The following is a 27291-nucleotide window of genomic DNA, read 5'->3' on the forward strand; positions in this document are numbered from 1 at the left end:
TTGCTGATTCTTGGGTAATCAAGATTATAGAACACGTTGTTTCGAGATGGACTTGAAATTTCAAAATAAAACGACTGCTTTAAAAAATATTAGAAAACACTTGCCTCCACTTCTGAAGTTGTCACCATATCTGCTATCCACTTAGTTATTCATTTATTTTTTCAATAAATAGTTCTCCGGGACTTTTTACATGCCTCGCTTTGCATTTATATTGGCAAGGAGAGCCCATACATTTCTCTTCTCCTAGAGCTGACAGCTATACTGGAGCTCATATTAGCTTCTCGAAAGATTTTAAAAAGTTCTCTGAACCAATAAAAGACCTAAATCGACAAATGGCACCTAAATAAATGTGTCCTTCGATATCCTTAAATAATCTGGTTAAGGGAAATCAATAGAACTCTACAAAAGAGAGTCACTGAAAGCAGAGACATTGAAAGCAAAGTTTTGTAATTTAGTTTCTAGCGGTAATCGAGTGGCTGTTAATTTTAAGGTTTGGAAAAGGAAATCCTAGGAGAATTTCTCCAGTCCTTAGCTCCTTGTGTGTGTATACACACACACACACACACACACACACACAGTATGTATAAATTATATATAAATTGTAAAGGATCACTTTGCTTTCTGCCCTCTCCTGTGATCACAAGATGGCAGTGTTTCTGAGCTTTGCTGCTATAGTAATTTGACTTAAAATGGAATTGGGCAGAATTGCTGTAGGGAAGTCAGGATAAATGCTGTGGAGAAAACTTAGCATGTAAAATAAAACCAACTAGCAAAGAAAAATAAACCGATTGTTTAGGAATTTGCATTTCTGAAGGGGCAAGCTTGTGCCTAGGTCTTGAATATATTTGCATATTTACAATTTAGTGACCTTTTCTAGAACTCTCAAAAGATTTGAGCTGGTTGAGGTCTTGAGAGGAAAGAAAGGTGGTGAGGTTGGGAAATAAGCTGGGATTTGATCACGAAGAGCTCTGCATCTTACACTAAGGAGATTTGATTCTGGTCCTCACTGGGCAGCTATTGAAGGGTTCTTAAACAAGGGGAGGGTCAAGAATCATCAGGTTGTGCTTTGGAAAGATAACTCTGACAGTATTTTATAGGTTGACAATGGAGGGGAGGGAGAATAAGTAGATGCTGCAGGCAGGCTAGCTAGTTAAGAAGCAGACTGATGGTTTCAATAAGACTTAATTATCTAGATTGAAACAATGTCAGAGAGATGGGGGAGAGATTTGAACCATATTTAAAAGTGTAGTCAAGAGGGATCAGTGATTATTTTGGGCTTTGAAAGAGAGGGAGATTCCTAAGTTAGGTGGCTGGTTAGATAGTCACATCATTATAACTAAATGAATTATATAAGAGAGAGAAAATGGTACATGGGGTTGAGGTGCTTTGCCTCTAAAATATCATTCAGAGGAGACTAGTCACCATTGAAAAGGAGGATTTAGTGTTCGAGGGGGAAAGAGTATGATTTTTTTTTTTTTTAAGAAGCGAAGGAGTGAGCCAAGTAGATCTCCGGGGGAGAGCATTCCATGACAAGGAGGGTGCTTTATGTGTTCAAGAAACAGTAAGAAGGCCAGCTCAATCTCCTAACATCTATTGATTCATCAAATAGTTATTGAGTGCCTATGATATGCAAAACACCAAGCCAGGGGTTGCAAAGAAAAAAATTATTCCCTGAACCTCGAGGAGCTATGGAGGAGATACCACTTTAAAAACCATATGGGGGGCACCTGGGTGGCTCAGTCAGTTAAGTGTCTGCCTTCAGCTCAGGTCAAGATCCTGGGGGTCTTGGGATTGAGCCCAGAGTGTGTTCAGGTTCCTGCTCAGCAGGGAGTCTGCTTCTTCCTCTCTCTCTGCCCCTCCCCCCAGCTGCTCAAGTGTGCTTGTTCTCTCTCTCTCAAATAAATAAATAAAATCTTAAAAAAAAAAGACCAACATATGGTTTGACTTTGCCACTGTGCCTTCTTTGTTCTAGGACATCTTAAACTGCCTCTCCCAAGTCGTCTTCTTCCCCACGTCTTTATTCCGTCTCTCCTTTCTGTGGCCCTCTCTCTTCTCAGCTGTGACATCACCCCAATTCTTTTTGTCATCTCTCTTCTCCCCTTCCCCATACAAGCCTCTCCAACTCCCCTTTCTCTCTCTAGTTCTCTCAGTCTCTTTCTCACAGGAGTTTTTCCTTACCGTGATTTTCTGTAGTCTGAAAATGATATGCCTGATGTAGGGTTGTTGTTTGTTTGTTTGTTTTTTTGGCATTTATCTGGCTGGATGTTCTCTGAGCTTCCTGTATCTGGGGTTTGGGGTCTGAAATTAATTTGGGGAAAATCCTCAGTCTTATTTCTTCGGTTCCTTTCTTTTTTTCTTTTCCTCTTGGCAATCCCATCATGCACCTGTCACATCTTTGGTCGTTATCCTGAAGTCCTTGGGAGAGTACGTGATCTTAAAGTTAGAGTTTGGGGCATCATGGGGTCTGGGTAGAAAGCTGACACCACAGCAGTGGGCAAGCACATGGGGTGTCAAGAACGAGGGACAGTTGATCACCCAAATAATAATCACCGTGGTAATAACAGTATTCTCTATATGGCAACTAATATTTTCTGAATCTTATGTAAATCGTGAACACATGCATCTGACAGAAATTGCCATTGGGTAGATTGGGTGCAAGGGCGTCTGGATTACGACGTCTTATTTGTAGCATTCCGAAAACATGTAATCTAAGTAAAAAAAGGTGTGTTTGCCATACATAGGCAGTTTTAAGGCACTCTTCCTCCATCCTGCCAATCACCTTTGCGTCCTCTCTAAGTTTTAAAGCCATCCCTGGACAAGAAAATGAGAAGGGAAGAAAGCCAGGGAAGTGGGCATCAGTCCTGCCTGTGTACCAGCAGCACCTATGCCTCTTTAAAAAGACTACACCCGTGGAACACCACATCAAAAACTAATGATGTACTGTATGGTGACTAACGTAACCTAATAAAATTAAATTAAAAAATAAGTATATTAATACTAAAAGAAACAATGCTAACAAAATAAAATAAATACTCCTATATGAAGTTAAAAAAAATAAAAAGACTACACCATGCTTGGGTCCTGAGTATGGAGATTTTGACTCAACAGGTTTGGGGAAAGAAAACCAGGACGGACAGTTCCTGTGTAAACCACAGGTGACATTTAAAGGAGGGGCTGGTCAATCTTGTGTGACGCAGCCCAGAGGCCAGCTAAGTGACCTCAATGTGGCTTCTGGAAAGCCCCCTGAAACACACATAGGAGCATTGCCCTTGGGGTGTGTGGAGGACCCCACTTCAGCTAATGGAGGGAGGGAGGGGGGTTCTTCTGACTCAAGGAATGGGATTTGCCGATGAAAAAAGTTTACTGAAGAGCCGTGGGGACCCAGTTGAGGTTGGGACCTATGGATCTGAAGTGGTGTCTGTCTGCATGAATTCATACCTTTATTCAATACCCTTGTAGACACTAGGGATAGAAAAGTAAACTAAATGCACAAGAATCTTACTACAGGCAAAGCAGATGGTAAATAGGTAACCAAATAAAGCTCCTACCTTCACAAAGTGATAAGGAGGACACGGAGAGCCGTGATGTGATCCCAAATGAGGGAAGGATTACCTGTAGTGGCAGTTAACGTCTCAAGGAGGACAGAAGGAAAGCAAAAACGTACTTGTATCAATCCAAAAGGGAAGGCTTGTGGAAGGGGCTGGAGACTCAGAAGGGTCAAGGGCCAGGGATATTAAGAGTATTGCCAAGAGATGGTTAGAGTGATGGACTCTCTTAGCCAGACTGGATCTGAATGAGATCGAAGATGTCCTTAGTTCCACAAGCTTTTGATCACACCTTCCGGTAGCATTATTCATCTTGTAATGTAATTAATTTTTACTTGTCTGCTTCCCTGACTAGATTGTGGGTTCTTCTAGGTGAGGGATTTTCTCCTACCAGATTCTTCCTTGGATCCCTGATACCTTCTACCTAGTAGGTCTGTATGGTTTCTGGAATGCTGGCTGCAAAAATCTGGCTCTCTCCCCATCTTGCGGTAGTGCAACATACCCCCGCCCCATAATCTGCTTGTGTTGGGAGTAGATGACTGAATCTCTCAAAAGGCAGGCAACTGGTTTTTCTATACAACAAAAGAGTCGTGTCAGATAAATCCTCAAAAACAACAAAACAGAATTCAGTGGTTTAAATGGTTCATCTTTATGTTGGTTCAAAGATTACCGGAAGAAACCAAAAGGCAAACAGGAACGGATTTCGTATATATAGAAGCCCTCTGCAAGCAGCGAGGAAAACAATTTTTATCCAAATCTGAAGAAAGAGAGGTTAAGATAATTTACCATGCAGTATTTTATTCACTCAATAATACAGAAGATAATTATGTATTTTTCTACCCTGAGACATTAATCTTATTGTTTTACGCCTCTGTCTGCAGGCTCAGCCCACAAGAGGAAGCTTATATTCATTTAGATGCTTTGCCTTGGGAACAGCTTTGCAGTCTGATAGTCAGGCTTTCTGGAATTAATAAAGAGATTTGAGCCTTTCTTTTTTTTCAATTATTATTTTAAATGCCTTTTGATTTCCAAAATTACTCATCATAAATGAAAAAATGGAAAGCTACCTCTAAAGAGAAAACTATAAAATTTAACAGATATTTTACTGCCTTTTGTATTTATCTTTAACCGCTATGTCAATCAACTAGTCCAAGGGTTGGGTGTAACACCTTCATTTTCAGATTGGTTAGATAGAGACTTCTAAGCTCTCCTGAGTCCAAATCCTAGCTCTGGAAGGTTCTGGAACTTCAGTCCAAATTAGAGATGAAAGCCCCCCTCTGACAATGTGTCCTTAATGCTCCAGCTGCTCGTAATTTCTTTCAGCTTCATAAATCAACGCCCTATTTCCCTTCAGGGTTGCTAAATCTAAATATAGATACGAAAATTTCCCTTCAAAATCCGTATTTAGAATTCCGAAAGTATTTCTTTTTATAAATCACATTTCTTTTTTTTTTAAGATTTTGTATTTATTTATTTGACAGAGGAGACACAGCGAGAGAGGGAACACAAGCAGGGGGGAGTGGGAGAGGGAGAAGCAGGCTTCCCGCGGAGCGGGGAGCCCGATGCGGGGCTCGATCAAGGACCCTGAGATCCGGACCTGAGCCAAAGGCAGACGCTTAATGACTGGGCCACCCAGGTGCCCCTATAAATCACATTTCTAATGGAACCTTTGAACCAGCTGAAATTCTGGTTCTGGACAGAATGGGCAAGTGAGTTTCTTCGCTCTCGATGGGTATTTCCGTTTGGTATTGCTGGCTTCAAGGAAATAGGTCCAAAGATGTCTTGGTACCTTCCCAACTGCTGTCTTATGTCCAGCGTTTATTTTCCGGCTTTCTTTTCATCCTTCTATCTTTCTATCACTTTCCATAAAAGAGACCATGTCTTCTCCCATAAAACAATAAGCTCTCAACAGTTTGATGGGATTTAAAGACAAAGTCACAAAGTAGTTTTGCTATACTGTATCGTCAAAAGGCTTCCAAAATAGTATGCATTATACATACCAGGGTAATACTGTAAAGCCTTGAACTGTGATCCTTCTTCAATTCTAAATGAAGAACTATAGGACTCTGCTTCTCCCCCCCAACCGCTTTTTTCCATCTTTCATTTTTTAAAAATCAAAGTAGCTGGAGTCACTCATTCACATTACAGTTTATTGACTTGCTGTATTTTGGAGCAAGTGCAAAGTCATTTTGATATATGGCAATTTAAAATAATTGCTCTCCTCAAAATAGAAGGAAAATTAGCTAGTCTGGTGCATCAGCCTATTTAGGCAATATGTCTCCATGTGTCAGCTCGCCGCTCTCCGCACCACCTGCTTGGGTCCCCATCAGGGACACAGACCGATGAGATCACTACAGCAAAAAAATAGATCTTGGGCAAGTTAACTGGTCTGGTTTTGCCTGGTAATAAGGAGAGTGTCTCTAGAAAATGGGAAATTGGAATCTGTCACCGCTTAGCAAACTGATGAGTGATTGCTATTGTTTTCCATCTCTGTAGGTTAGCACAATTTATTAACTATTCCTGGGCCCTGAGAGTTTGGTGTTACTTCTATTTTACAGGCGAGAAACTGAGAAGTGTGTTACGAAGCATAATTGTTGAAACAAAGCGAAGGTGAGCAGTTTTCTGTGAGTCTTAGGAGTCTAGCATTACCTGCCTCGAGTAAATTTAGTGATGGGGAGTGGAGCGGATTTTTGTGGCTAGGATCCCAAATCAAAATTCTCTCAGGGAATGACTCACTTTATCCCTTAGCAGTGAGTCTGCTTCCCTAATTCCTGAAATCAAAATTCTCAAATACCAATGCCTATATGGCCCAAACTCTGACAATATTTTCAAGAGTTCCTGATTTTGATTAGGAATTAATCACTGAAGAACAAGAAGTATCAGAACTATTTTAGAAAAAAACATTGATTTATTAAACTGAACTTACTGGAGGGAAGGTTCCAAGTTGTCAGTCCTAGCTTCATTCTATTAAAAAAGAAACAGTGGGTAAAATACTGTTCCTTTTGAGGAAAAACTATGAAATCATAAAGTTGGAAAAGACCTTCAAGGTAGTCAGTTCCAAACTAGCATTTCATTTTTAAGTTACTAGGTAATAATGAAAAAAACCCTTAGTACTAATCGGGAAGAAAATACCTATTTTAGTGTTAAATAGTATGTACTGCAGAAGATTTTTTTTTTTTAAGATTTCATTTATTTATTTGTCAGAAAGAGAGAGAGAGAGTACTAGTGGGGGGAGCAGCAAACACCCTGCTGAACAGGGAGCTTACAGAAGATGTGTTTTTAAACTGCAGATCATGACCACTTAGTGGGTCCTGGCCAGCATTTAAAAAATTAACAATGAAAAATAACAACAAAATTGGAAATGTCAGAGTCCATCTCACATTGTAAGGGTAAGTGGGTTGTCATGAAACTATTGTTCCAGTTACAGTGTGTGTGTGTGTGTGTGTGTGTGTGTAGTGGCATATGATATTGAAATATATATATATATTTTTAAAGATTTTATTTATTTATTTGACAGAGAGAGACACAGCGAGAGAGGGAACACAGTAGGGGGAATGGAAGAGGGAGAAGGAGGCTCCCGCTGAGCAAGGAGCCCGTTGCGGGGCTCCATCCCAGGACCCTGGGATCATGACCTGAGCCGAAGGCCGACGCTTAACGACTGAGCCACCCAGGCACCCCGAAATATATTTTAATACAGTGGGTCAGAAAAGTTTGAAAACCACTGCATTTACATCTGAGTATGCCAGATGAAAAAAAAACCTTACCTGTGTGCGTTAGTAGGTTTCCTACCTCTTGGGCCCCTCACCTCCCAGTGAGTAGATTTCATGGCCCATTATATAACACATTGTTTCCACAGTCAGGATTTATTTCTCTCCGCAATGCAACCAGAACCCCATTTTCTGGCTTTGGGGCCATGCATTTTGCTTTAAAAGTAATCTTTGTGTTCCCAAAGACTCTCACCTTCTTCGGATATATTGTGGCTACCTCTCAACCATACCCCAAATGCACATCTAATGAAGGTGGTAGCCATCAGAATTGTGTTTTAGTTGCACATTATTCCCTTAAGCTTTCAACAGGAGTGCTTTTCTGTTGCAGGTATATTTTTTAAAAACATTGTATACAAAGATAAAACTTTGGATAATGCATTTAAATCAAAGAAAAAAACTCATCTTGACATTATAAGAAATGTTCCCTGAAATGAATCTGCCCAAATTTCAAGCTGGAGCTAATCCCTGGAGATGCTATTGGCTGGAAGCAAAACCGAAGCTGTGGTAACTTCCTCCTTCTTTGCAACTGAGAACTCAGGTATTTGAGAGATAACAGAGGCTCTGGGAACATAGGTACCTGCTGTGGAGAATGCCAGAAAGAAGACACACTGACCCTGGGACTGTCGAGGGAAGTATTAGTTTCTCGTTGCTCCTGCAACGAATTACCACAAACTTAGGGGCCTAAAATAATACAAACGTACTATTTTACAGTTCTGGAGGTGAGACGCCTGCCACAGTTCTTCCTGGGCTAAAACCAATGGGTCAAAGGGGCTGTGTTCCTTCTGGGTGCTCTGGGGAGAATATATTTCCCTTGCCTTTTCCACCTTGTAGAGGCTGACTGAATTCTTTCCCTCATGGCCCCTTCACACTGACCTTCACTTCTCTTCTCCTACCTCCTTCTCTGACTCTGACCCTCCTCCGTTCACTTATAAGGGCCCATTTAGACAGTCTCTCCATCTCAAGATCCATAACTTGATCCCAACTGCAAAGTCCTTTTAACCACAGAAGGTAACACACTGGTAGGCTCTGGGGATGAGATCATGGACATCTTTGAGGGGTGGCATTATTTTAGCTCCCACAGGGGACTGCAGGGGTGCATATGTAGGAGCCAGGGAAAATGAGGTCAGGAACTCATCCTTCAGATTACCTTGAGTTGTGAAAATGGCTTTGATGCTGGTGACATGCTTGCAGAATAAGGGCTGCGATCCTGGAATTGTTCACTCTTGGCACCTGCAGAGTTCAAGGGTTGGCAGCTGGGGTCATTCTGCAGCCTTGTACAGCCCTGCCTTGTCCCTCATGGGCGGCGTGATGCACTTGCTCGAAAATGAGCAATTGCCTCTCTGTTTGCTGGTGGTTGCTTCTCGGCACTTAATATTCATCTGGGCCTCGTGAAGGGAGGTCTTTATCATTTGGCTCTTTAAAGCATCTCCTCTATAGTGCATTTTTTATAGCTGTTACTTTTCAGCTTCCCCATTCTGCCTGGATTGGAGAGACCAGGGCTTTGAAGAAAGAAGGAACAGAGTATAACACCCACAGGTGACGCAGGTGAGCTGGGGATAAAAATACAGGAGAAGCTGAGGGCCTTCAAAAGAGATCTTGAATATAAAGCACAGAGCAAAAACTCGGAAGCTGGATTTATAAATAGAAGATCAGAGGTAAAAGCCTGTGAAGGCAAAGGAAAAAAAATACATTTGTGGATACAGGAAGCTCTGTTTGAGGAGAAGCTCCTGCAAATTCAGTAATGTTGCTTGCTGTAGATACCCTGGAGCTCAGTTTGATGGTGAAAACACTCAGTGTACAGTGGTCAGAAAGCATATCGTTGACCATGGGACTTAGGCCTGCCTTCCTGCGAGACTGTGGTTTATTCATTGAATGCATCTTGCCAGGCCAAGAGCTTCTGGGATTTCATTCTTCTGTTTTTCTCTTTTTTATAATGGATACAAATAGTGATGGGAAACAAGACATCGGCAGTCAATCGGAGGAAATTTGAGGGGCCTTTGAATTCATGAAGCAGTTTCTACCATTTGCCTCTCCAGGTATGGCAATCCAGTTTTCTGGGGGAAGTCATCGGGTGGAAGAGACTTTCCCAAGACCTCAGGATTTCTGGGCCCTCACACTCTAAATCTGTGGCTTTTCAAAGCACAGTTTCTCTCTTCAGGATTAGCTTTGACTACAATATAAAAACACCTTTAAAAGTATTAATCACTGGTGGTGTGCCCAGGTGGCTCAATTGTTTAAGCATCTGACTCTTGATATTGGCTCAGGTCATGATCTCAGGGTCATAATCTCAGGGTCTGCTTAAGATTCTCTCCCTCTCCCTTTGCCCCCTCCACTTGCTCTCTCTCTCTCAAAAAAAAAAAGTATTAAGCACTACTATAATCCTTATAAATTATAATAGCTATAGGAAACCTCTGCATGACTTAAAGTAGGTAAATACAATAATTATTTAATTGTTGTAAATATCTACCTAATTTTTAGGTGAGTTTCATAGTCAGTAGTGGTATTTGTATCATGAATGGCCAAAAAGTTATTTGGAAAGTATAGTGAAAATGTTGCATTGGATACAAAAGAAGTTTAGGTAAAAAAATGGAAATATGTAGAAAATGTAAATTGTGATGATAGAGATACAGGTGTTTTTTTTTTTTTCTCCATTTACATGCTTTCAAAAGGCCTGGAACATTCCTGTTATGATGCTGCTGCTGTTTTGATCATACTAAGGAAAACCAAAGTGGCCTTATTCACTTTTTGCATTTCTCCTTACCTATACACACTGCTAAATCTAGAGAATCAGGGCAAGGCGCTCTGGTCCTGTGTGATCCAGGCAAACTGAATCAAGGAGCAGAGCTGCCAGATCCACATATATTCCCTGAGAGAAATAACCTAGATACTGACATAGCCAAAAATCTGCGGCGTGAGCTTTCTTACCAAATGTCTGTATATTGAAGGAGTTTCTTGTAGATAGTATCTGTACCCAGTACATCCCCATCTGTGTGTGCTAATCGTGAACTGTGCTTGAATCCAGCAGGATCTATTTATTTCCAAAATAACTGTGTCTTGATCAAATAGGATTCATGTGTGCCTGTCGTACTGAGGAGACAAACTGGGCCGGATGTGGCTCTTTTCCCTGACTGCCTTGATTCAATGGGATCCAGGCATTTTCCAACTGAACATCTGTGGCTTGGGGAGAATCCAGGTGTTTTTCTCACTGAATATTTGTGGGATTGGCAGGGTCCTGGGTATTTCCTTTGCTTTCCCTTGCTTGGAATTATTATAACATATATTATGTATATGTATTTCAGTGAACTTTGCTTTGTCCCAGGAAACAGATCAGTTTCCTTTACTTCGCACAAGAGCAATTACACCTAGAAAAATATGGGCAGAATTAACCACTATTTATCTTTTTCTTCACTATGTCTTTCATGCTGTTTTATACACATACATGAATATTCTAAAAATCCCTTTCAGTGAAAGCAAGTAAATTACCTTTCCACACTGAATAATTATCTATTTAGAAGGTGTTGCTTTATTGAATGGGGGTGTCACACCTGTTCCAACATCCACTTGTTAAGAACCTGTTGGACTTGGCTTTGATTTCTGATTGAAGAAGTAAGTCAGCCTCCCTAAATGTGGCAATCCATAGACCCTGTTAGAAAATGTTGTGTGGTTTTGGTTTCCACATCTCACACAATGTATAGGGAAATTGGAATGAGTTCAGAGAACAGAAACAAAATGATTAAAGGGCTGGGGAAATAGGAAGCTGGGATTATTTTATCTAAAGAAAAGCTTTCAGGGAAAGCAAGATGGTGTGTGTGAGAGAGAGAGAGAGTGTGTGTGTGTGTGTGTCTGTGTGTGTGTGTGTGCCAAAGACAGTCAAAGAAGCCAAATCTTAAAGGCTATGTGTTTGAGCAGGTTTGATTGGCCTTTGTAGGCCATCTGGAGCCTGGTGAAGGGAGTGGGGAGATGTTGGTCTGCCTTACCAATTATTGGGAAGGAGAATAAGCAATTTAAGAGAGAGAGAGGAGACTTGGCGAAAGTCAGGCAGAAATTACTTTACCTAGGGGTTCTGTCTCAAACCTACTTATATTATAATCTTCAAATATAGGGAGAATTTTTGTATATGTAACACATTCCAGCTTCTACTAGATTTGAAAAATATGATTTGATATAATATATATAAATCTACTTAATGATAAGCCATGTCATACTTCTCTCCAACCATATGATGGAATTTTGGGATAAAGTTTTTCTTCATGTCCCCAAAGAATCAGAGGAAATAACTATATGTTGATATCAAAAACAGAGACAGGTACTCTATAAAATTTAATCATATTCTGTTGGGCTCGGAAAATAGAATGGGTGTGCACACAATCTGTGTTCAAAATTAAAAAAGAGGGAAAAGACTATCATCTCTTTTGGACACTTAGATCCTAAGGTAGGGAAGTAGACTTGATTACCTATCATGTAATCACCTCTCTGGGCGAGACCTCCATCATGTCCAGGATTTTGATTTTAATACTTTCAGAACATGAAATATATGTATATCAAATACAGACTATGATAATAGACATTAAATCATCTCTTCTTATAAAGCTCTATATCAGTCAGGGTTCTTTAGAGAAACAGAACCAATACATACCTGGTAATTGGCAGACATGACTGTGTGGGTTGATAAGTCCAAAATTTGGAGGGTAGGCCAGCGGACTGGAAGCTCAGACAGGATTTCTATGTAACGGTCTTTAAGCACAATTCCTTCTTCTCTGGGAAACCTCAGTTTGCTCTTAAGGCCTTCAATGGATTGTGTGAGGCCCACCATATTGTCAAGCGCATTCTCCTTCACTTAAAGTCAACCCACTGTTGATGTTAATTGCATTTACAAATTACCTTCACAACAACATTTGGAGTAGTGCTCTATTACCTATCATGCTTGGCATCATAGTCTAGACAAATTGATACATAAAATTTAACCATCACGAGTTCCATTCTTTAGCTCATCCTCTTAGAGAGATAATAACATGTGAGCCAAAAAATAGGAGAGGCACCCCTCGCTGTGAAGGTGTCCTTCCTAGCCTCAGAGGGTCTTCCTTCTGGGGGAAGAGGTGGGAAGAAACCCTCTATCTTCCACAAGATCTTGCTCCTCCCTTGGCTTTAATGCCCCATTTCTAAATAGTTTCTTCTCGGTGCACGCTCAAGTAGTCACCTCTTTGTGGCTCTTCTCCCATGCCATCCCACCACTCGCACAGACATGCTATCTAGAGTTCTTCCCTCTGTTGTTGAGAAGCAAGGCAGTTCGCCTTAAGCAGAAAATCATAGAGTTGATAAATGACCAGTGAAAAGCTCCAAAGGCCAAGGACGCTGAAGCAAAGCTGTCTAGGCTCAGATTCCAATCCCACCACTTAACACCTATGTGACTTTGGCCAAGTTATTTGCCATGCCCTGAACCTCAGTTTCTTCATCTGTAACATGGGATAGTAATTATAATCCCCCCCACCCCCGCCAAAGGGTTGGTGGGAGCAGCTTTGAACATTATGAGCACTTAGTAACTATTTAGGCTATTTAAGTTAACTAGGGGCTATCTACAGTCTGGGAGAAAACGTCTTTGGTTGATGGACTTCCTGTACTACTTAAACCATGTAACACTGGGTGAAGATCTGCTCTGGGCTTTTCTGCCCATGATGGATGCTCTCTGTGATACTGGGAAGTTTTCATCTCCCTCTCCACACATTCAGGATGGCTAAGAAGTCAGAATTTGATATGACTGAGAATCCCAAACCACTTTGCCCCTAAGATATTTCATCACACAAACAACAGGGGCAAGAGAAGTATATTTGCTGATGTGTTCTATGTGTTAGTCTACATACATTGCCTCACTCAAGACTCAAAACGTCTTGTAAATTAGATAGTATAACCCCCGATTTAGAGAGCAAGAAACTGAGGCTTAAAAAGATTGAAATAATCTGCCTACAATTATAGAGCAGAGCCAAGGTTGCCCAGCTTCAATGCCCAGACTCCTGCCAGTTACACCATGATACTCCTCCCTAGAGGGTCAGACCTTGACCTATTTCTTGCAAAGCTATTGGCTTCTGTGCTAGAATCTAAAATTGTTTTTTGCATATTTGAGAAATGCTCCTTTTTTTTAACCCCACCAAATTGAATTTTCAATTTAGAATGCTGCTCAAGGCATTCAATGAAGGGTATGAAGTGGGCAGGAGACCTTGAATTGCACATGCTTAAATTATAAAGCTTAAAAACTAGTGGGAAAATAGATGTTTGAAGTTTTTGATTTTTCATTTGTTTCTAAACCAAACCACTGTTTACAAAGAATGTCAGTGAAAGATGCAGAATAACTAGCTGCTTTTCCTTTATTTTTAGACTCAAGTAAATATTTGGTAACAATACACTCTGCAAAATAAGCTGAAGTTCAAAAATTAGTTAACGAAGCCCCGTAGAATGATTAAAATGAGTAAACTGTGAAGATACAATTCATCACAATAAAGGATTTCATGGTCAGTTAATTCTGAATCATGGCTTCAAATCTCTCCTTTAACAGACTTATCCCTCCATCCACCCATCAGCTAAACCAACCATCTATCCAGTCATCCAACACCTGTTTAGAAAATGGAGACCCATTTATGTGATAGGTACTGATCTGGGTTCCAGGATAAAGCAATGCTTCAAGTGCACGAAGAGGGTTAAGATCACAATAATTTAATAAACAACTGAATAAAGCAAGCTAATTTCAGGCTCCGATAGGTGTTGTGAATGAAATCTAATATGAGGATAAGGGTTTATGGTGGAGAAGCTACTTGAGTAGAGTGGTCAAGAGAGGATTCCAAACAGTTGGTATTTGAATTAAGACCTGAATGAGATAGAGCAAAATCTTCACAAAGCAGAAGAAATAACTCCCAGGCACAGAAAAGTTTTAACGATTCAAATGCACTGTCTTCAGGCTGCTATAAAAAAGTACCATAGACTAGGTGGCTTATAAACAACAGAAATTTATTTCTCCCAGTTCTGGAGGCTAGAAGTCCGATATTAGAGCATCGGCATGGTCAAGTCCTGGGGAGGGCCCTCTTCCTGGTTGTGGACTGCTCACCTCCTATGTTCCTCACACAGCAGAGAACAGAGAGCATCAGGCTCTCTCCTGACTCTTATGACACTAATCCCATGATGTCATCTAATCCAAAGACCCCACCTCTTAATACCATCACGTTGGTGGGGTTGGGGGGGGTGTAGGATGACAACACATGAATTTTGAGGAAGACACAAACATTCAGTCTGTAGCAAATACCAGTATCAGAAAAAAGGCAGTACATCTGAATCAAGAGTGGTGGTATAAGATGAGGTTGGAAAGGTGGGTAGGGCAATGTTAGTTTTGTACAATTGGAAGGAGCCTGAATTATAATCCAAGCATAATGGAAATATATTGGCAGGTTCTAAGCAGGGGGAGACAAGATTTGAATTAGCTTTAAAAAAATATTCCAGATGCTTGTCTGAGAATTACTTATAGGGGGGTAAGAGTAGAGGCGGGGGACTGGTTCAAGTGAGATTGAAGAGGTTGAGGTGAAAGAAGATTCTAAAGACTCACACCTGGTCTCCTTAATGGTAAGGAGACTTCACCAGTGAGAGGCAGCTGGATGTATTTTAATAATGTCTCTATTTACATGCAACATATCAGCTATAAAATAAATTTTTATTATTATTTTGTCAGAGGTAGAGATAATGGTGTAGATTAGCAGTTATATATATAACTCCACCAAATATTAAAAGGCATTTGACTTGCTGCCCAGAACCATCATGCAGCGCTGTTGGTCCTCCTTAAAGGAGAGCAACAGTATCTAGGAAATTAATTCTTCCCTTTGGCCTAAATGCAAAATTGCAGAAACCATTTGCTAAATAGGACCAGCCATTCTCAAGAAGGCAGAGTCCTTCTCCAGGCATTTTTTTATTAGAGGCCATTTATCAATTTCTACCTATCATTACAGATAATTGAAGGGAAACCTGCGACTGGCAATTTATTGGAATTTTTCTTGGACTCAGACAGAAGCTAGTTTGAAAGTGCTGTCAGCAGCGGCCCTGACAGCAAACTTCCTTGCTCAGAGGCCATGGTGAAGTGCTGGTCAGGTGGTCTGGCCTGAGCTACCCCATCTTTCTGCCCATTAATCAGCATCATAAAACATCCTGGAAGTGTTGTGATGGCGCTGAATGCATAAGAAAGTGTTCACAAGCCGAATCTATTGTCGTCATTTTCGGTGGCAGAGGGGAGTGACGCGACCCTCACACGTCGCTGAGTAGTAGCGCGGCATAATAAAGCACGGTTTGCACCATGTGTATCACAGATTTCTCGGGGTTTCGCGAAGGTTTTTCCAAGTTCCGCCTCCCCCCCCCCCCCCTTTGCAGTCATCCCGGCCCCAGCTGCGCATCGGCCTTTGACTCCCATCTGTCCTTCCGCTGGGGACGAATCTCTCTCGCCAAATGGGGAACACAAGTTTGGCTCCCTAAAGTGATTCTAACCCCCACCCTCTGCTCAGCCTGAGCCAAGCGTCAGGCCTGCCGAAGGAACCGTCCAGGGGATGGAGGGAGGAAGGCGTGGAGGGGCTGCTGCTCCCGCCTCCCCGCACCCATCGCCACTTGGCCCGCAAAGCCGGGGCAGACCGCAGGCCTGCGCGACGGCCGCGCGCCTCGCGGCCCAAATCTGCGCGTCCTTCCTCCCGCGCTCCCCTCTCTTGGGTCCCCGGCCCAGGCGAGAGCGCGCCCTGCTGCAGAGCGGCCACTCGCAGGTTGGAGTTGGCCCTCGTGTGTGCCGCGTCACTGGCGGGGAGGAGAAGGGAGCGGGGGCGGCGTGGGCTGGGTCGGAGCTGGAGCCGAGCGGTCCTCGGCGCCCCGAGACGCGGCGGGGAGAGGCCGCCCCCGGAGCCGCCGGCACTGCCGCAGCCGGAGCCTCCTCTCCCTCCCTCCCTCCTCCGCTCCCGCCCTCCTCCGCTCCCGCCCGGCGCCCGCACTCGGCCTCCCAGCCCTTACTCCACCCCCTTCCCCGGGCCGACCCCCAGCCTCTCCTTGTGTGTGCGCGCTTTAAATAATTTCATCCTTTTTGGCAAAAGAAATAATGCACCTGACTTTACCAGGGGGAAACAACAAGCCGAGCAGAACAAGGAACAGATGTAAAAGGAATAAAAGGAGAGAGGAAAAAGAGATGAGACTCATTGGAAGAAACCCAGGGGCTGAAGAGGTGGCTGCCGCGGCAGAGGCGGCTAGAGCTTCCCTGTCTGCGTGAGCGGCAGGCGGAGGACGCTTTCACCAGTTGCAGATTGAACCTCGCCAACTCCTGGGTCTGGTGGTTTGCCAGACGAAGTCTTTTCTTCTTTGGCCCCGACACTGAAGAGGCTACTGGATTTTTCGGCCACCTTAACACAAGCTGGCAGTTACCCGGGAGCCTTCCCGATTTACTGGCGGAGAAACGAGCCCTGCTGGACGGAGGATGGGCCAAGGGCACCAGCAGTGGGGGGCTCCAGCCGGGAAGCGCCTTCTGTTCCCGGGGAGGAGAGGGTCACCCCGCGGGCTGCCGGGCGGCGGCGGCGCCCCCGGGGGACAGCGCTTCCTGCTCTGGCTCTTCATGCACGCGTGGCTGTGCGCGGCCTCGGGTTCACATGCCCAGGTGTTCAACCTCAGCCTTTCCGTGGACGAGGGACTTCCTCCGGACACTCTAGTCGGCGACATCCGCGCGGGGCTGCCGGCTGCACAGCAGCAGGAGGGGGACGGCTTCTTTCTATCCGAGGATTCGGATGACTCACCGCTGTTGGACGACTTCCACGTGCATCCGGACACCGGCATCATCCGCACGGCTCGGTGCCTGGACCGCGAGCGGCGGGACCACTACAGCTTTGTGGCCGCCACGCTGCTGGGCGCCGTGGTGCAGGTGGAGATCCGCGTCAACGACGTGAACGATCACTCGCCCAGCTTTCCCCGTGACTCCCTGCAACTCGACGTCTCCGAGCTCAGCCCTCCAGGTACCGCCTTCCGCCTGCCAGGTGCCCGTGACCCGGACGCGGGCCTGTTCAGCACGCAGGGCTACACCCTGCTGCAACCGTCCGACCTTCCCGAGGATCCCGCAGGGCCGTTCTTCCAGTTGCGCTACGGAACCCCGGGGTCACCACCGTCCTCGTCGCCCCTGGAGCCCCTGTACCTGGTGCTGCTGCGGCGCTTGGACCGAGAGGCGGCGGCGACACACGAGTTGCGTATCGAGGCCTGGGACGGCGGCCGCCCGCGGCGCACTGGCCACCTGCTTGTGGAGCTGCGGGTGCTGGATGAGAACGACAACCCGCCGGTCTTCGAGCAGGGCGAGTACCGCGCCGCGGTGCGGGAGGACGCTCGGCCGGGCGCCGAGGTCTGTCGCGTGCGCGCCACCGACCGCGACCTGGGGCCCAACGGCCACGTGCACTACAGCATCCGCGCCCGGCCGGCGCTCGGGCCACTGGGCGATGGGGCCTACTTCACCGTGGAGGAGATGAGCGGTGTGGTGCGGGTGCAGAGGCCGCTGGACCGCGAGGCACAGGCCTGGCACCAGCTGGTGGTCGAGGCCCGCGACGGAGGGGCCGAGCCCGAGGTTGCCACTGTACGCGTGTCCATCGCCGTGCTCGACGTCAATGACAACCCGCCTACCATTCACCTGCTCTTCCTCACCGAGGGAGGGGCCGCGCGCGTTTCCGAGGGCGCCGCGCTGGGCGATTACGTGGCTCGCGTCTCCGTGTCCGACGCGGACGGCGGTCCGGAGCAGGAAGAGGAGGCCGTCGGGGAGCCTGGTGTTGCCCTAGGACGCGGGAGCATCTCGCTGTCCTTGGAGGGCGGGGATGGAGCCTTCGCACTGAGCTCTGGCGGCTCCCCCGGGGTATTTTTCCTTTGCGTCGAGGGGCCCCTGGACAGGGAGAGCCGAGACCTGTACGATTTGCGACTGGTGGCCACGGATGCGGGCTCCCCGCCGTTGAGCACAGAGGAAACGCTGCTGCTCCGGGTTGCAGACCTCAACGACCAGCCACCTCTCTTCAGCAGGGAGCATTACCTGGCCTCGGTGTCAGAGGCCGCGGCCCCGGGCACCGCGGTCGTGTGGGTCAGCGCCTCCGATGCGGATGAGGCTGGCACAGACCATGCCAGGCTGCGCTACGCACTGGTCCACCTTCCGGGTCGCTGCAACCCAGAAGGCGTGTGGCCCACCGCGGAGTGCGGACCGTCCTTCACTATTGATCCTGAAAGCGGCGTGATCAGCACCGTCCGGAGCCTGGACCGAGAGGTCCAGGAGGCAGTGGAGCTGAGAGTGGTAGCCCAAGACCTCGGAGAACCCCCACTCTCTGCCACCTGCCTGGTGAGCATCACCGTGGACGATGTGAATGACAACGAGCCCATCTTCCAGAGGCAGGTGTACAACGCCACCCTGGTGGAGCATGCCCCGGTTGGACACTGCTTTTTGCAGGTGAGTGCATCATGCTTCTGGATCAACCTCTGGATTCCAGAAGGGCCTGGGAGGGGAGGGCAAGAGTAAGCCTATCCAGGGAGGGAACATTGTGATGTAGGTGGTTGTACCCTGGCTCCAAAAGCAAGGGGGCATGAGCTTCAGTTCCTCCTCTACAGTGAGATGAATGGGCGTCCTCTGGGCACCTAACTTCTCTGCCAGGAACTTGCACTGAGTGATCTCTGAGGTCCTTTCTACTTCATGTGATATTTGGATCCTGATTTTGCTTAAGGAATCCAGGTTTCCTTCATGCTGGGTATGTGTACCCACATCGATTTGAGAGGAACCACTTGCTCTCAAACAGTATGCAAATGGCAGCGTCTCATATTTGGGGGCGTCATTGTGTGGTGTCTTAGAGAAATAAGGGGGTCCTCAAAAATTATTTTTTTTTGCAAATAATATACTTTAAACATCGAAACCGTTTGAGTAACCATTTGCAGAGATTTTTAACATACATTTGTACCTTAGAGTCTTACAAAGGCTAGTTGAGAACATTAAGTCATTTTTTTTTTTCCTAGTCAGTTGTGGGTTGAGTATCTCCAGTGAGCCTTCAGGACTCTGAGAAGTAGTGGGGCTCAATTATAAAATGGAAATCTTTACCTTGCTTTTTGGAAATTCTGCCTTTAGAATTCTGATCTCTCCTTCACTCTCAGAATGTTGTGATTTGGTCCCTTCTAGCACCAGTCCTTATTGCTTCCCACTTCCTATTTTTTTCTTTTCTTTTTTCTTTTCTTTTCTTTTGTCTCTCTCTCTCTCTCTTTCTTTCTTTCTTTCTTTTTTTTTTTTTAGTGTAGTGGACACACAATGTTATATTAGTTTCAGGAGTAGAAGGTGATTTGACAACTCCGTACATTACACTATGCTCACAAGCATAGTTTCCATCTGTCACCATAGAACACTATTGCAAAACCGTGACTGTATTTCCCTGTGTGATACCTTTTATCCCTGAGACTTGTACATTCAGTAACTGGAAGCCCGTACTCCCACTCCCCTTCACCCATTTTGCCCATCTCCCCACCCATCTCCCCTCTGGGTGGGAATTTAAATTGGTGCAGCCAGTGTGGAAAACTGTATAGAGAGGTTCCTCAAAAAACTAAAAATAGAATGTCATATGATCCAGTAATTTCACTACTGGGTAAAGAAAAAAAAAACACTAAATAGAAAAAATATATGTACCCCTATGTTTATTGCAGCATTATTTAGAATAGACAAGATATGGAAGCAACCTAAGGATCCAAAAATACACGAATGGATAAAGAGAATGTAGTACACACACACACACACACACACACACACACACACACAGAGGAATATTATTCAGCCATAAAAAAGGAGATCTCGACTTTTGTGACAACATGGATGAACCTAGAGGTTATTATGCTAAGTGAAAAAAGTCAGAGAAAGACACTATATATTTTCATTCATATGTGGAATCTAAGAAACAAAACAAATGAACAAACAAAGCAGAAACAGATCAATTTCCAGTTTCTTATCCGATGTGAGATAAACAGATTTCTAAGATTGACTTATTTACTCCAAGATAACTTGAATAAATACAAAGAGCCTGAGAGCCTAAGTAGTGAGTGAACCTCTAACACTTTATTTAGCTTTCAGGCTGGGTTATTTAAGACCTCTACTGTTTATTTCCTGTTTCTCAGGGGTAGGGCCTTAACTTCTATAGGTTATGTCTCAAATAATACCCTTTAGATAACCAAGATGCTACTATATTATAAAAATGAGTTTCATGACTGCTTCTATCTTCTTAATCTTTTGGATCTGTGAGCAATAATAATCTCCATCTCTTTCTCTAGCATGACTGGCAGTTCTTTGAGTTGCTAGGTTATTCAAAGGCTTGAGAATCAATGAATGCTTGCTGTTGAAACAGACAAGTCTACAAATGTCAGTGAGTAGCAAAATGGAAGTTTATCTCTCTCTCAAGCAAAGTTTGATATGATGCAAATTGGCTGGTCTTCTTCAATCCAAGGTAGGACCGGATCTGGGAGTGACTTAGATCACGTCCACCAATGTCCCGTTGGCCAGAGCTCAGCTATGTGGCCTCAGGTGCACCCCCAAGGAGGCTTAAAAATGTAAAGCACCACATGGATGCCAGTGTGCACTGATAATTTCTGCCTCGGATTTCTAAAAATGAAGTCACAGTAAGTGAGAAGTTGGACTTGATGATTTTCAAGATTTCTTCCACCTGGAAGACCTTGATGATCTTGGTATGAAATAGTACAACTTGGCTCCATTTGAAGGAAAATAGGCAGGGTGGATTAACTGTGATTCCTTTGATTAGAACCTGTCTTTAGAATTGTTTCTAAAATGAGATGATTCCGCTCTGAGGTGTGTTTATCCTGTTATTATGACTCAGTATGCAGCAGATCCATTAGGTGAGCCGAAATTGGCTCCAGGGTAGGACTGCATCTCCAATTGCAAAAAACCTTTCCGGTTTGCCAAATATCGCTGTAAATAGTATTAAATCGTGCTACTTAGAATTTCTGGAAATTCCAGTGAGCTAGCCCCTCACGACTGCAGAAACCCCCTTATTCACTGGCTTCCCCGGTGGCCTCTCCCCAGCAGCTGTGTGAACTCTCTATGTTCTGTAAGCCCACTCACTAGCTGGCTCTGTCTCCTAACTTCCAGGTAAGCCTCACCAGGTGTCTCCCATCTGTTTTGTATCTCTTTACTCTCAATCCTTCTTTATACCACTTTGTAAAAAGGAACCTTCCCATCCAGCCTTTGGGTCTCATGGCCTCTCCTTTCTTCCAGGGCTTTCTTTAATTACATTGTATCGATCCTTACAACCCTACCTTCTTTCTATTGCTCTCCACCAGTTTTCTCCATTTGGACTGCGTATGTGCTCAGTTTCTCCTTTGTCTGAATCAAACAAAAACAAAATGAGAAGAAACAGGGGAAAAAAAAAGTTCTTTCCTATATTCCCTGTAAAGGAATACCATGTCGTCTAAGGTAACAAATCCTTGAACCTTCAAGGTGTCTTGGCTGTCACCCCACACTATTGATCCTGGGGGTTCTTCCACTCTTGATACTGCTTCTCCCGCCCCCCGGTGCTGCCCAAACCCATTATATTCTCATGCCCAGATCAGAACTTTACCGTGACTTTAAATGTGGGGCAGAATGAGGGGATTTAATACCGAGTAGGAGAACGGGTAGCAGCCCGAGATAGGTGACCTCTACTCCTAAAGGGCTTTCACAACCTTGCGGGCACTCACCTGGATTCTTAATTCCTTGCTGCCCACTGTCCCCCATGTGGAGAACCCCTTCTTCACAACCCACCCCTCAGGAGCTCCTTTTAATATCTCTTTATGGGTCAAGGCAGAGAGGGATTTCTGCTCTACAGACACTCAGGGGTTGCCTCCCCAAATTCAGGATCGGGCCTAAAAGATTCTCTTTCTCCTCAGATGACTGTCAAAAAGACTAACTTCAACCAAGTACAGTGATGTGAACTGTGCTTACAGGCTTTATCGCCCACATTTATACCTGAATCACAGCAATGCTGTTTAACAAGAGTATTGTCTCAGACTTCCTCAGATATCGTTACTGTGTTCATTCACTAATTCATTTATTTCATCAAACAGCAACATTGATTGAATAAACACACCATTCCATGAGCAAATATTTATGGAGCACCTCTTACTTGCCAGGAACTGGTCTTAGCGTGGAGGATGCAGCAGTGAGCAGACCGGGCAAAGTCCCTGTGCTTCCAGAGCCCCAGTGCTGGTGGTGCTGGTGGTAGGCTCTCTCCTTCCCTCCCCTGTCATGGTCCTCAAGAAGGAAGGACACTCGTCCCACCTCCACTAGCCGATCGCTCTGCAGCTCCCTGTTCTGACGTTCCCTTATTATACTAAATCCTGTCTTTCAAAAGGCAGCTGTGTTTTTAAATTTAAATCCAACCAGCTTGGGCGCCTGGGTGGCTCAGTTGGTTAAGCGACTGCCTTCGGCTCAGATCATGATCCTGGAGTCCCGGGATCGAGTCCCACATCGGGCTCCCTGCTCAGCAGGGAGTCTGCTTCTCCCTCTGACCCTCTTCCCTCTCGTGCTATCTCTCATTCTCTCTCTCTCAAATAAATAAATAAAATCTTAAAAAAAATCCAACCAGCTTTTCCTAATCCTACAGCATTTTGGACGGTTTCCTGCTCCCTCTTTCTTGAAGGCTGCCTCTTCTCTCGTCTTACTGCCTTCTCTTTGTGCCTCTCTCTTGCCGGGTGCTCCTTCTCCTCTTGTGTCACCCCACTCAGTGTGGTGGAGGTGGAGGTACGGGTGTTGGTCTTCCTCTCATTTCTCTCTTTTCTATACTTTCCTCTCTATATTCCCAGAACTGTTTGTTTTTGATGTTGTTTGTTTGTTTTTATTTCTTTTTTTTTTTAAACACATCTACAGGGTCAGCCTCTCTTATAAACTCACATTAACGTTTCTCTACCTTGTATGCATCTCTACCTGGGTATATTTTGGGCACCTTAAATCTAACATTTCCCAAACCAAAGTCATTTCCCTTCTAGCACTAACTTCTTTCTTTCTTAACTTTTATTCATTAGCTCCTTTCTGAAACTTTCCCATTTTCGTTAATGTGTCCTTTCCATAGACGTGTTTATGCATTTGGTGTGTGACTATGTGTGTGGATTTGCTGTTTGTTGGAATGGTTGTGTTTGGCATTGTTGAAAAGTAAAGTACCAGGATAAAGAGCAGGTCATGTCTCAAACCAATCAGTTGCATAAAAGCAGCTCTTGAGAGGGCACCTGGCTGTGTGCTGGTTTGTTTGCTCTTGTGGTCTGACTTTGAGGAACCCGTCTAGGAGGGTGCCCCAGCAGTGGACACTAAAGATAGTACCTACCTCTGGGAAGACCCTGAGAGTTGGGAGGACCTGATTCCTGCTGGACTCCATGGACCAGAAAGGACTAAACTGTATCTTGTTTCTGATTCATTATATCTTTTAGGGTTATTTCTTTTTTTAACATCTCCTAGCTGTTAGTGAAGTCTTGCTCAATGTGTTGACTTTGTCTCAACTATACCTATGGAGGTAAAAATGGAGAACCCCAAACTCCCTCTGGGGGTGGTATGATTTAAGTGAAGGGCCATTAATTGGCTTAAGTCAAAGTGTCCAGGGCAAGCAGCCACGCCCCTGAAGGCTGAGTGGTAATGAAAGCAGAAGTCTGCAAGGGAAGCTGAGGTAAAGTGGTTCCTATCTTGGCGTGAGGCCCTTTCTCTCCAGGGCCTCTCCTAGTGCCTTTGGAAGTAATAGACTTTATCAAGGAAGAAGATGTTTCCTGAATTCTTAGTGTCATCTGTGATTCCTCTGCACATTTGACCACAGAAGTTGACCCATCTTATGGGCTTCAGTATTTCTTACAACCATCCCTTCATTTATACCCATTGCCCTTACCCTAGTTGTGTCCATCATCACTTCTTGTCTTATATTGCCCATTCTTCAAACTGGAGACCATAGCCAAATCTTAAATGCCCCCTCCTCCCACTAAATGTGTCACATCCATCCTGCTCTTTTTTCTTTTTTCTTTGTCAAAGATTTATTTATTTTAGAGATACAGAGAGCACATGTGTGTGCGAGGGGACTTCCCGCTGAGTGAGGAGCCCGACGTGGGCCTTGAACTCAAGACCCTGAGATCACCACCTGAGCTGAAATCAAGAGTCAGACGCTTAACCGACAGAGCCACCCAGGCGCCCGTGTCCCATTCTTTTCTTAACGTTCCTTGTAGAGCTACAGTTGTTTACTTGTATTAGTAAAAGAGTGGGTTGTAAGTACCTGGTGGGGCTGCAGTTTAATGGTATTTGAGTCCCCTGTAATTCCTGATTGATGTCTGCCATCTAATGCATTAGAATAGACCAATAACTTTGTTGGACTGTATTGAAGAGCTACATAGTGAAAACAAAAGCTAAGTAAGAGTTACAACTAGTCAGAGTTTTTACTCTTTAATTTTTCACCTTTCATCTGAGTGTGTATTAATTTTATTTTAAAGTGTAATTCCTCTGTATAGTTTATCATTGATCCTTTGGAATTTTGTGGTCTGAATTGCACTGCTTATCCCTCACCTTACTACTAGCATGCCCTTATTGTTGACCTTACGTGCATGCTTCCATACTTACGTAGTGTATACCAGCTTTGATGGTCATATAATTGTATTACCCTTATATGATTGTCCTCTTCTGGCTCTTTTATTTATGTATTTTTTTTCTTTTCTGGCTCTTTTAAATGGACCTATCCTGTATGTACATACACATTGAAAGCATGTGAGATTTCCACAGCAGTCATTTGCCCCTGCCTCCAGGATAGGCTAAATTACCTGCCAACTGTCATCTTCCCTGATTATCTGACTCCTGCTGGCCTTAGACCTTAGCTCCCAGCATGCGCTGCATATGCCTCTGGTTTTGCTTTAATGACCTGTTTTAAGCACTTGAGATCAACTGTAGAATTCTCTCTTGGACTTCAATTTGATATTTCTCGTCTTCCTTTCCCCACACAACTGCTACCCAAGACCCATCAGCTGGCTTTACTTCCTTTTCCCTTTTCCTGCTTGGGAAAAGTGATCAGATAATATGTTTGGATGTGTTACAGGAAGGGTATCGCCTAGAATCTGTGGGATGTGTTTTTAGTTACAATCAATATATAACTTGCTAGGAATTTGTCTAGTTCTTGGTTTTATAATTAAAGATAACTGACACTACATGGTAGAGTGTTCATAGCTTGGAAGAACAAAATTATGTTGCATGCAGTGATGAAAAACATAGGCAGACTATGGGGCTAGAGTGCCTGGGTTTGAATCTCAGTTCCGCTACTTACTAGCAGTGTGATTTTGGGCACTGTACCTCAGATTCCTCCCCTGGAAAATATGGATAAGAGTAGTGTCAGCTTGGTAGAGTTTTTGTGTGGATTATGAATTAATACATGTTAGCTTAGAGTGGTGCTTGACTCATAGTAAGTACTCAATACATAGTATATATTATTAAATGTTAGTAAGTAAGACTTCTAGAAATGTTGAGGGAAACTATTTTGCTTGATGTAGCAATCAGTCATTAAAAATGACATTTCAAATTAAGACTCTCTTGCACTAAAAGATGGAAGAGGAGCAGAAATACATTTAAATGGTGTATCAGGTTTTAGCTAGATGTATATATTTCTGGCAGTGAAAGCAGAAATCTTTTGTACTTCATTTGGACACTTGTAACATCTTATGGGCTAGCAATCCCACCTGTCTTAAGGAAGGTTCAGAAGACCTCTCAATAGCAAGCCTCCCCACCCCACCGCCCCCCCAGAAAGTGCCGTGAGGGTCTTAGAGACACTAGGCACTGTGATATAAGCGGTGGCCAAGGTCTCTGTGCAGTGGATCCTGATTCCCCATGGGCCCGCCTCAGGGGGGGCTCCCCACCTCAGGAGTGCTCACCCCCACACTGAGACTCAGTGTCAGAAGCTGAACCCTCTCAGCTGTGCAGGGCACAATTCTCATTTTTGAGTGTCTTAGTGTCTTCTTTTTCCGTTTATCAGTTATTACTCTTTCGAGTCTTTTATTGGGAAAGCATGGAATAAGACAGCACTGGGTTTAGAATACCTTGGTTCTGGCTTTGATTGCACCACTAGCTCTACGAACTTTCCTGGCCAGGTCCTCATCCATGAAATGTGTATTAGTCAAGAATAAAATGTGTTTCTATATTATGAGGAATTAGCTCACACAGTTATAGAAAGAGAGAATTCCCACAATCCCATAATCTGCTGTCTGCAAACTGAGGACACAGGAAAACTAGTGTAATTCAGTCCAAGTCTGAAGGCCTGAGAACCAGGAGAGCCGATGGTGTGAGTGCCAGTCAGGGGGCAGAAGAAGACTGATGCCCCAGCTAATACAGTCAGGCAGAGAGACAACTCATCCCTCCTCCTCCTTTTTGTTCTATTCAGGCCTTCAGTGGATTGGATGATGCCCACATACGTATATTGGGGAGGGCATTCTGTTTTACTCACTCCCTCAATTCAAATATTGATGTCCGGGGACGCCTGGGTGGCTCAGTCAGTTAAATATCTGCCTTTGGCTCAGGTCATGATCCCAGCATCCTGGGATCGAGTCCCATTTCGGGTTCCTTGCTCAGCAGGGAGCCTGCTTCTCCCTCTGCCTGCTGCTCCCCCACTGCTTGTGCTCTCTCTCTGACAAATAAATAAAATCTTTAAAACAAAACAAAACAAAAACAAATATTGATGTCCAGATGACAATATTTGATGTCCTCTGGAAGCCCCCCACAGACATACCCAGAAATAATGTTTAGCTAGATACCTGGGCATCTCATGGCCCAGTCAGGTTGGCGTATTAACCATCACATGCTACTTCATTCTAACAACACATTATTGTAGGAATTTAAGATAATATATACGATGTGGTAGAAAGTAGAAAGAGTGTAGGAAGAGTTAAGGCTTCTACCTTTGCAGGTAGAAGGTTCTTTATGCAGTGGATCAGGATGGAGGTTT

General features: G+C 44.3%; 1 protein-coding gene across 1 annotated transcript in view; it reads left to right on the plus strand.

Moving 5' to 3' along the window:
• The first annotated feature begins 16787 nt into the window (after window positions 1-16787).
• The window catches only part of LOC148164848 (protocadherin-23-like), a 98490-nt gene continuing 87986 nt past the window's right edge, over window positions 16788-27291 (plus strand). Inside the window, exon 1 of the mRNA XM_088021327.1 lies at window positions 16788-18773. Coding sequence (XP_087877453.1) covers window positions 16788-18773 — 1986 coding nt within the window. The remainder of the gene's footprint in view (window positions 18774-27291) is intronic.

The sequence above is a fragment of the Eumetopias jubatus genome, unplaced genomic scaffold (assembly GCF_037043125.1).
Source record: "Eumetopias jubatus isolate StellerSeaLion01/CBP00866 unplaced genomic scaffold, mEumJub1_p1.0 scaffold_2, whole genome shotgun sequence".
NCBI classification, from domain to species: domain Eukaryota; kingdom Metazoa; phylum Chordata; class Mammalia; order Carnivora; family Otariidae; genus Eumetopias; species Eumetopias jubatus.